At 45.9% G+C, this 11,126-nt stretch overlaps 1 protein-coding gene across 1 annotated transcript; it reads left to right on the top strand.

The window, feature by feature from the left end:
* The first annotated feature begins 1,313 nt into the window (after positions 1-1,313).
* On the top strand, positions 1,314-7,243 carry NPM3 (nucleophosmin/nucleoplasmin 3). Its single transcript, XM_040437738.1, has 5 exons — positions 1,314-1,493; positions 2,008-2,093; positions 4,759-4,878; positions 5,598-5,691; positions 6,266-7,243. Exons 1-5 carry the CDS (start codon positions 1,427-1,429, stop codon positions 6,391-6,393), a joined length of 495 nt encoding a protein of 164 aa, XP_040293672.1. The 5' UTR covers positions 1,314-1,426; the 3' UTR covers positions 6,394-7,243.
* Positions 7,244-11,126: the final 3,883 nt, after the last annotated feature.

The raw sequence follows: 11,126 nt of genomic DNA, 5'->3' as shown, positions 1-11,126 counted from the left end.
ATAACTGTTAAAGCAGTGGTAGCTAGATAGGCAGACGGTGGAGCGAGTGGTCAGCTACCGTGTGAGAGCCAGCGCTGGGCAGGAACAGAGGTGGTATTAGAATCCAGCAGCACTAGGAGAGTAGGGCAGTTAGTAGCACCTCCATACCTATCTAAAGGGCTCCACAAGCTTCAACAACACCTAGGATCTATACAGCAGGCATAGCTGAACATGTTAAGTGTTAGTCTATTATAGTGTTTTATTTATAGAAAATAATAAATGTTACGTTTTAGTTTAAAACTATCACACGTGTCAAGCCAGAGACAACTATTGGTCTTAATGACCATTTGAAAAATAAACATGTAAATTGTGAAGGGTCATCCAGACAGCGATTCCAGGTTGATCCCCCCTTCCCCCCCCATCAGCTGACCGGCATGGAGGAGGAGAAGGGGGATCAGTGAGGGAGGAGACGTATAGACCCTCCTGTCCCTGTGTAACTCCACATACAGCTGGATTCACCCTGGCATCGTTATTTCTGGGCTCCTCCATAAGGCGGAGGGTTTTTGGCTTTTTCTCGGTTCCGTGTTTATTTGCTCATTCATTACACCTGTTCACACGCGAGGACAGCGTAGCATTTTATATTATGAAATGACGGGAAAATAAATGTTTTCTTTTTTTTTTAAAATTAAAATACGATCAAACCACCGACGTCCAATAACACCTGTTAAGCCACGCCCCCAAACGGAGCCCCCTTTTTTTTTTTTATCCGTGTAAACGTTTTTAGTATTTTTGACAACCCCCGGGGGCCTTATTACAAAGTCCTTCCATCTGACATGAATATGTTCGGTCCAAACTCAAGGCCCCTTTTTAACACTATGTCAAACACAAATGGGTGTGGCTTTGGAATTGTCATAGCACCTCCTTGTCTCCTCACCAGCCAGTGGTAGTAGCAAGTGACGTCACCCCACTAGCTCCTCCTCTTTCACACTTTAGGCTGTAAGGAGTGGCCAACAGTCCCCAATATGCAGTGACTGTCACCAGTTTTCAAAGTCCCTGCATTTTATTTTTTATTTTTTTGCCGAAAATGGGCAGGGCTTACACATGTGGGCGGTCCAGAGTGGATTCATTTGGGGCGGGACTTACATGCCCTGAATTTATCAACTGCAATGTGATGATAAAAGTATAGGCGTCTAATGAGATGCAGCGACGTCATACCTCTAGCCACCCCTCCCTCTCTCAGCCAGAGCCTATCAGCGGGGCGCAGGGTTGGTTAGTGCGCACGGGTGTAATGAGATGCAGGGACGCTACGCCCCTCCCCTTCGCACGCGGAGCCCGCGTGAAGGGGAGGACGCTGCCGTTCAGTGACGTCGCTCAGTAGCCCCTCCCCTTCCGGTCCTGTCCATGCTCTGGAGTGACCCACGTGTAGCGCCGCTCTCCGGGATCCCACATGACTTCTTGTCTGAGTGAAGTGACGGACGACGGACTCGGCACCGCTATGGACAGCTACCTGTTCGGTAATTACTGGAGGCGCGGGACTACGACCCCCAGCATTATATGCAGTTACTGCTAATGAATGTACTGGGGGGTGGATAAAGCAGTGTGCATGCTGTTGGGGTACTACAACTCCCAGCATTATGCATAGTTACTGCTAGGGGGGGGTAGAAGAATCAGTGTGCCTGATGTTGGGGTACTACAACTCCCAGCATACCAGGCCGTGGACTGTTTTTTGTATTGGGGCAGTGTTGAGCGAACTTGTGTTTTAAGTTCGGCGTCTAACGTTTGGGTTATGGAAGAATCGCGTTATGGATTCTAAATTCCGTTATGGTCCATGGTAGCGGAATCCATAACGCAATTCTTCGATAACCTGAACTTTAGACGCCGACCTTAAAACACAAGTTCGCTCAACACTATATTGGGGTGATCTCCTGGAAAGGCTTTATGTAGTTATCTGTGACTAGGAAAGCTGGGTGACCCCGGGTGTGGCGGATCCAGGTCTCACCCCTGTCCTGTTTCTCCTCCATATACCAGGCTGTGAACTGTCCTCCAAGACCAACTACTACACCTTCAAGGTGGACGAAGACGAGGAGGACGACTTCAGCCTGTCCCTGTGTACGGTAAGTGTCTGCCCTCCACCAGCAGGGGGCAGTCCATGATCCCGTCACTGGTGATAAATCTGCGCTTTTCTGGTGCCTGGTGTTTTCTGATGGGTTAAGGCTTCATTCACATCACCGTTCAGGAGAACGGAAAGGACTGAGATGGCGCATAACTGAGCCAAACGAACCCTGGAGACTATAATGGGGCCCGTTAGGTTTCCGCTCAGAAGATGATCCTGCGCGCACAACTTTTGTCTCTGCTCCAAAATCACCTTCTGAGCGGAAACCTAGCGGACCCCATTATAGTCTATGGGATCCTTAGGCTCCGTTCGGCTCAGTTATGTGCCTTCTCCGTCCTTTCCATTCTCCTAAACGGAGCCTTATACTGGGGTCTGACTCCCGACGCCCCCCGCCGATCTGCTGTTTGCAGAGGCTGCGGTGCTCCTGTGAGCGCCGCGGCCTTCTCGCAGCTTACCAAGCAAAGCGCCGTCCATTGTGTAGTGGTTGATCATGGTATTGCAGCCCAGGCCATTTAGTGCACCTAGGTCATGTGACTGATGAAAGTGATGCCCTAGCAAGAAGCCTCGCCAGATCGCCCCGGCCTCTTCGAACAGCTGATCGGCGATGGTGTGAGTAGTCAGACCCTCGCCAGTCGGATGTTGATCCTGACAATAAGGGCTCATTCACACGACTGTATGAATGAGTCCGCAGCCGTTAAGCAATTATGTTGAACCGGTTTGGACACATCCATTTCAATAGGGCCACAAAAGATGCCGTCCGCATCCGTTGTTCCAGATGTCCGCAAAAACGGACAAGAATAGTCATTTCTATAATGGGCCGCCCATAGCGTTCCACGAATTGCAGAACAAACACGGAGGGGGGGGGGGTCATCCATGTTTTGCGGATCTGCCATTTGTGGACCGCAAAAGACGGCGCGGTCGTGTGAATGCGCCCTTAGTCATCCCTATAAAACACCCTGACAACCCCTTTAACTAGTTCGTTGAAAGATTAACAGTTTTTCTCTGGTTATGAAAATAATTTTTGCGCCTTTTATCTTCGCATGAAGTGCAGCTAAAATACCTTTTTTTTTTTATTCTGCCTGAATGTTTGTTAACGTGTAGTTATTTTTTTTGTAAATCTTTCTTTTTCATTTATAATTAATATATATTTTTTTTTTTTTTTTTTTTCTTCTTACTAATTATTAGCCCCCTTAGGGATTAGAACCCTTGTCCTATTCACCCTGATAGATCTCAGGGCTAATAGGACTTCACACTGTCCCTGCTGCCCTGTGCTCTGTGCACACAGCATCAGGGATGTTACCATGGCAGCCAGGGCTTCAGTAGCGTCCTGGCTGCCATGGTAACCGATCGGAGCCCCAGGATTACACTGCTGGGGCTCCGATCGGAACTGCCACTGCACCACCAATGAGAAGGAGAGGGGACTCTGTGGCCACTGCCACCAATGATTAAAACTGGGGGGCTAGAGCGGGGGGGGGGGAGGCGCACTGCACCACACCACACCACCAATGAAGATAAATCTCTAATCCATATACAGGAGGCGGGAGCTGGCTGCAGAATCACATAGCAGGCTCCCGACCTCTATGAGCAGTAGCTGCGATCTGCGGTAGTTAACCCCTTAGGTGCCGCAGATCGCAGCTACCGCTCATAGAGGTTGGGAGCCGGCTATGTGATTCTGCAGCCAGCTCCCGCCTCCTGTATATGAATTAATAAGAGACTTATCTTCATTGGTGGCGCAGTGGCCATAGCCCCTCCCCTCCTCTTGTCTTCTCTCCTCTCATTGGTGGCAGCAGCACAGGGGGAGGGAGACACTGCTTCCTTCCCTCAGCAGCACAGGGGAGAACACGGAGAGCGCTGACAGCAGCGCGATCCGTGTTCCCCATACGTTATCGGTATATTGGCAAAATAGATGCCGATACCGATAACGTTCAAAATCCAGAATATCGGCCGATAATATCGGTAAAACCAATAATCTGTCGATCCCTAGTTTTGACTTTATTACACTTTCTTTCTGATTTCTCCCTCTGACTGGTGCTGCCATTGACCCTGGGGCCCCTCTGCAGGTCATGTGACACCTGACGCCGGCGATCACTAGGATCAGAGCAGGAAGTGGCGGCATTGCCTCTTCTATATGTGTATACCGCACTCATTGCAAGATTTATTAAAACTGGTGTACAGGAAAACTAGCTTAGTTGCCCATAGCAACCAATCAGATTCCACCTTTCATTTTCTAAAGGAGCTTTAAAAATGGAAAGGTGGAATCTGATTGGTCTGCCCCCCAGTGACACTGAGTGGTGAGTATATATAACTGGAGAGGGCAGATAGTAAAAACTTCACGCCTTCTGTGGGGGCCCCTGCTGTCACGGACGGGCTCCTCTATTCCGCTGCTGTGCAATTAGCGTGCAGCTAGTAACTCTGCAACAGCACGCTCGTAAGTCCGTTCTGTGGCTCGACAATTTTATTTTTTTACAAGGATAGGACATTTCTGCAGGAATAAATAAATAAAAGTCAGCATGCACTCGACGGGTATTCATATTTTGCGCATCCGTGATTTGTGGACCGCAAAACACAGCCGTGTGTATAAACCCTAATGCGATTAATAGCCCTGCTTCTTGTTATACATGATACCTGTGAAGGGACCGGTGTAAATTTTATGTTGTCTCCCATAGGTCAGCCTTGGTGAAGGCGCCAAAGATGAGTATAATGTGGTGGAAGTGACGGCTCGTAATCAGAATGATGAGGACATCACGGTGCCAATCGCTACCCTTAAGCTGTCCTGTCAGACTATGGTATGTGTACACTGATATATCCTGTATTATACTCCAGAGCTGCACTCACTATTCTGCTGGTGCAGTCACTGTGTACATACATTACATTATGTATCCTGTACTGATCCTGAGTTACATCCTGCATTATTCTCCAGAGCTGCACTCACTAGTCTGCTGGTGCGGTTGCTGTGTACATACATTACTTATCCTGTACTCATCCTGAGTTACATCCTGTATTATACTCCAGAGCTGCACTCACTATTCTGCTGGTGCGGTTGCTGTGTACATACATTACTTATCCTGTACTGATCCTGAGTTACATCCTGTATTATACTCCAGAGCTGCACTCACTATTCTGCTGGTGCAGTCACTGTGTACATACATTGCTTATCCTGTACTGATCCTGAGTTACATCCTGTATTATACTCCAGAGCTGCACTCACTATTCTGCTGGTGCAGTCACTGTGTACATACATTACTTATCCTGTACTGATCCTGAGTTACATCCTGCATTATTCTCCAGAGCTGCACTCACTATTCTGCTGGTGCGGTTGCTATGTACATACATTACTGATCCTGATTTACATCCTGTATTACACTTCAGAGCTGCACTCACTATTCTGCCGGCATTCTCTGCTTCAGTGTCTGCTCAGTTTGCTTTGGTGATCTGCATTCCATGATGTCCTGTACATTATTTCTGAAGGCTTTGATGTATTGTATACTTTCTCTTTCTGGTGCAGGTTAACCTGGAAAGCTTTGTAATTCAGCCTCCAGTCACATTCCGCCTGAAGTCCGGTTCCGGTCCTGTTCAGCTCTCTGGACAAGTCCTAATTGGTAAGAGCAGTTCCACCTGCAGATCCTTTTTAAGCAGTTTGATCTAGATCAACAGCCTCAAACCTGTAGGTATCTAGATCTTTGGAAACTACAACTCCCAGCATTCCCCAGACAGCTGCAGACATGCTATTATCAATAGTGTGTGCATTTATTTACAGCACTCTGCATGCTAAATATTGTGACCGTCTGTCTGTCCATCGGAGGGTCAGCTACATATCGGACCAGTAGACCACTAGAGTCTTCAGGAGGTGGAATACAGCTCTGTGACCAGGAAGAGACAGTGGGGCTGTGTACAGAGGATTGTCTGTGTGCATAGTGTTACTGTACTACTTTCTACAGCACTGCAGTAGAGCTGTCAATAACTCCCCATCTTCTAATGATGAGAAGACTCTACTCATGCTGTCTCAGTCTGTACAGCAAAGCTGACAAGTGAGCTGCAGGAAACAGGAACGGTCAGCCTGTTGTGTCTGCACAAGTGAGAACTGCAGTATTTTTAAGATTTGATCTGTAGAGGAAGTGTGGCATCTAGAAATTTAAACCTGTTCTAAATCACATTTCTGATGATGCGTTTCAGTACCCACGGACTTGGATTCTGATGATGATGAGGAGGAGGAGGATAAAGACGACGACGATGATGAAGATGATAGTGAAGAGGAAGAATTAATCCCTGTAAAGCCAGCCAACAAAAAAATGAGAAAATGATGAAACTTTACTAAGCCTCTTAGAAGGCCACGTGTGGTTGAACCCGGAAGAACATACAGCCCAAGACCCCAAGGGCCAGTCTTGATTTTTTTATTATTTTTTTTTTGTTAAATAATTTTCACAGCCCGAAATCATAAGCAAATCTTTGTGTTGGCCAGCTGGTTCCTGGGGGTTATCCCATACTGGACTTTGGGGTCTGAAAATGGGATTTTTTTTCAACAGGGGTTCCCAAAATTAGAGCTTCTAAAAAATGAAAGCAGTGAAGACCCATCAGCTGGGACCACTTTGACCTTTATGAGTTCTGGTACTAACAGTGGCCGGTGTCGGTGAGGTGCCGGCCCACCACCGTTTTGACTTTTCATGACCGGTCTTGATGGATGGCTTGGAAAAACCCTGTTAAATTGCTCCTTGTCGTTGACGTGCTGCTCACATAGTGAGGACTTCTTGACATGAGTTGTGACGATGCCTTTTATCGATTAGTTTATTTTTCTACTTGAATTTTAAAGTTCTACCATGGTTTTGGATGTCCTTCTTAATATGTTTTTCAAGACCTGTATACCCTACGGTAAGGGGGGGGGGGGGGGGGGGGAATCTAACGATTTATGAAGTTCCTTGGCCTTGTTTGCCTTTTTAGTTTTGACCAGTTTTAGAAGATCTCTGTTAGGACCTACTAACCAGACTTCACCTGTCCTGGCGATGAGCTCCATCTTTGTAGAGAAAGCAATATGGTAACTGTTTATATAAAAAAAAGTGACTGCAATTGTTTTGGTTCCTCCCTGGTACAGAAATAACTGTAGTGTTTTTGGTGGTGTTTTTTGCCCATGCGGTTTTCATTGCTTTTTTGCATTAAAAACTTTTAATTAAATGAAATTTTTTTTTTTTTTTGCGAGGTGCCTGTGATTCTAAGGTGGCAGGTGAAGTTCTCACTGTTTACCTTATACGGTAAATATGTTTAAAATTATCCTAAAACCTCAGAGGTCGAGGTTTCATCTAATATTGCCCATAGCGGGTACATAGAGAACTCCTATTTTTCAGATGCAGTCATTTTGTAAAAGTTTATAAATCTGTTCTATGCAATAAAGAATTAATGTTTTTGATGTAGGCTCGTCTCATGCAAATAAAGTACCTCGGAAATCCTCTTTAACGCCTTCCCAACATTGGGTGTATATGTTCTAGGTGTTGGGTCTTTAAAGATGGTGCTCATTCCGGAGGTGATTTTTTACTTAGGAGCTTGTTTTCGCAGCAGATACCCTGTGGCGGTCAGTGATTGGCGATAATGTCCATCACAAACCTTTAACACCTTAGATGCCTTGGTCATTTGTTATAACGCCATCGGAGTGGTCAGTTGCTGGGAGTGCTACTTTCCTGGTGCCCAAACTGCATTTTTCACAATGAGGTCACGGGAGCTGTGCAGTGTCTATGGCAGCCTAACGTCTTGTAAATTCTCCTAGGCCTGCCACTGTGAAGCCTCTGTCAAGCTGTGCCTGTAGTTGGGCTTGAGAGGAATATAGTGATTCTCCCATGGGCTGCAATGGAGGAAGTGATCAGGTGTTTGCATGTTAAAACCCCAAAGGGGGGCTAAAAATAAATGTAAAAAATAGTTTGGAAAAAAAATGGTCTCTTACTTGCCCAAAACAATTTAAGTCATACACACCCCAGGACAGATTGCCCTGTAAAAAAATATATACTGTAAGTTCTCCAGAGTCAGAATATGTATTTTTTTTTTTTAAAGTTTTTATTCTTTTATTTTTTTTCAAAAAGTGCTTAAACACAAGAAAAATTATAAATTTAAATAAAATATAGAAAGGAAAAACTTTCCTAAAAAAAATTAAAACCTCATACTGCTGTGTAAACAGAAAAATAAAGTTATGCCTTCTGGAAGGCCATCAGAAAAAAATAAAATAAACTACTGCGTCAGGAAGGTGTTAAAGGGATTCGCCCGGTGCCCCCGCACTCACCAGAACTCGCGTGCACGCTCTGGGCTTCTGGCAGCTTTTGAAGGACAGCGCCATACATCATATAGTGGCAGTGCTTGGTATTGCAGCTCAGCCTAACTGACTTCCGTCTTAAGCCAAATGCACATGGCTGTGTTTCATGGCCGTGAGCGGTCCGTGGTAACCCGGCCTGGATTCCTGCTGAGAGCAGGAGCGCACGGCGTCATTGGTTGCTATGCTGCCATGCGCTTCATGCCGCCGCTGTGCGCTACAGTAATACACTGGTATGATCTATACGAGTGTATTACTGTAGTGCAGCGGCGGCATGGAACGCACGGCGTCATAGCAACCAGTGACGCCGTGCGCTCCTGCTCTCAGCAGGAATCCAGGCCGGGTTACCACGGACCCGCTCACGGCCGTGCGTATTCGCCTTTATTCACCATGTCTCCTCTGGTGTTTTGCACATGTGCATTTGACAAAGCAAGAGGGAAGAAAATGCCCCGGAGGGGGATACCGCTGTGACTGCGTGGGATCTGATGTGCATCAGGGGATATGATGAGCTGTCAATCAAATAAAAGAAGACTTGATTATCATCAGGTCTTCATTCTGTGACTCTTCTCCTCACAAGAACGCCAAGATGACTCCTCTCTGCCTGTTTCCAAGTAGGAAAACCAAAAGCTATCTGAGGAGGTACATGGGCTAGAGAGTATGGAAACAGTGGCGCCTCTATTCACATCTATGGATGTTTTGGACACGATAGCACTGCTCGCCTCTTAGGAGTGTTATTCCCATCACCGCCATGAAAGGTAGAGCTAGGAATAACCTTTTCATTTCCTTTGGATCGCTTCCATTTTTAGGCCTCCTGCACATGACCTTATTTTGGGTCCGATTTTCATTTTTTGCATACCTGTTCATTTTTATGGGGCTGCAAAAAGTGCAAATTATAGAACATGTCCCATATAATGGATGCACACGGTTGGTATCAATATTTTGCGGATCGGTGGTTTGCAGGAACCTCTACTGGCAGATGCCTGATCGGGTAGGTCTGGGGTTCGATTGTGGACAAAGGCTTCTGCTGTAGTCAGTTGCCTAAGGAACAGGTCAGATCTGAGGATGAAAAATGCTGACTTGTATTTGACGTAGAATCTGCAGCAGAATTCCAGAGGGTAGCAAGCTATTTCTGGAGGTCCATGGGCTTGGATATATGGAAACAGTGTATCTAGCGTTGACTCTCAGATTTCTGCTGGAGCTTGCATTGCCACGTATTCAGCCACCCGCCGTGGAAACCGTGATAAGAACTGGCATTCTCAGGACAATTTTATGTGGTAGCGTCAAAATTTGCTTAAATATCCAACGTTTATTTAGAGGGGAAGAAAAGATTAAGTCGTTTCTTAGAACGGTTCCTGCACGACGATTAGCCCCGGTGTAACGGTTTCATTACAATGATTATTTAAAAATAGTAGCAATAAAAAAAAAGATACCTATAGGTCACCATGACATGTCTGTTATAATAACTACTTGCATTCCCAATGTAATATCAATTCTGGAGCATCTATTCATATAATACCTTGTTGTGTTGTGGTCCAGATGGGTGTTACTAGTTGGGGGGTGTCCCTGCACAGTCTGACACTGGCAGCGCGGATTGGATAATGTCAGACTGTGCAGGGACACGCCCCCCCACAACTGGTAACACCCAGATGGGCCTTTACTGCAGACTGCTGGCAATGCATTCATAAACGTCTAGCACGATTAATAGAGGAGAAGCATAACAGTCATAAAAAAATAGTTGCTCCAGAATTGTTATTACATGGGGAATGCAAGTAGTTATTAAGGCAGAGGGGACAGGTCCTCTTTTGGACCTGGAGAATACAGATTGATCATTATTATCATTTTTCTCACTCCCATCACTAGAAATGACTATCCTTGACTGCAATATGGGCAAGAATAGGACATACAGTCAGATTCATAAATATTGGGACATTGACACAATTCTAACATGTTTGGCTCTATACACCACCACAATGGATTTGAAATGAAACGAACAAGATGTGCTTTACCTGCAGACTGTCAGCTTTAATTTGAGGGCATTTACATCCAAATCAGGCGAACGGTGCAGGAATTAGAACAGTTTGCATATGTGCCTCCCACTTGTTAAGGACCAAAAGTAATGGGACAGAATAATAATCATAAATCAAACTTTCACGTTTTAATACTTGGTTGCAAATCCTTTGCAGTCAATTACAGCCTGAAGTCTGGAACGCATAGACATCCCCAGACGCTGGGTTTCATCCCTGGTGCTGCTCTGCCAGGCCTCTACTGCAAATGTCTTCAGTTCCTGCTTGTTCTTGGGGCATTTTCCCTTCAGTTTTGTCTTCAGCAAGTGAAATACATGCTCAATCGGATTCAGGTCCGGTGATTGACTTGTCCATTGCAGAACATTCCACTTCTTTCCCTTAAAAAACTCTTCGGTTGCTTTTGCGGTATGCTTTGGGTCATTGTCCATCTGCACTGTGAAGCGCCGTCCAATGAGTTCTGAAGCATTTGGCTGAATATGAGCAGATAATATTGCCCGAAACACTTCAGAATTCATCCTGCGGGGTTTGTGCCCGGCAGGGAAGCTAGGGACAATACCATCAGATCTTTGGCTCATATCGCAAAGGCTAGAGCTGACAGATCGCCTTTGTGCCTTCTCTCAGTCGACGCGGAAAAAGCATTTGACCGCGTCGACTGGGCCCTAATATGTTGCTCAGAATAATGGCGCTCTACAATAAACCATGAGCTCAGGTGAGAGTAAATGGC

Source organism: Bufo bufo, chromosome 6 (genome assembly GCF_905171765.1).
Source record: "Bufo bufo chromosome 6, aBufBuf1.1, whole genome shotgun sequence".
Lineage (NCBI taxonomy): Eukaryota > Metazoa > Chordata > Amphibia > Anura > Bufonidae > Bufo > Bufo bufo.
This window is presented reverse-complemented; position numbering and strand designations above follow the sequence as displayed.

What these genes read in the sequence shown, in the direction of transcription:
- NPM3 (XM_040437738.1), top strand. Translation starts at nt 1,427, where the DNA reads ATGACTTCTTGTCTGAGTGAAGTGACGGACGACGGACTCGGCACCGCT. An exon ending in TATGGACAGCTACCTGTTCG is followed by an intron (nt 1,494 to 2,007) that starts GTAATTACTGGA and finishes TCCATATACCAG; the next exon opens with GCTGTGAACTGTCCTCCAAG. An exon ending in TCAGCCTGTCCCTGTGTACG is followed by an intron (nt 2,094 to 4,758) that starts GTAAGTGTCTGC and finishes TGTCTCCCATAG; the next exon opens with GTCAGCCTTGGTGAAGGCGC.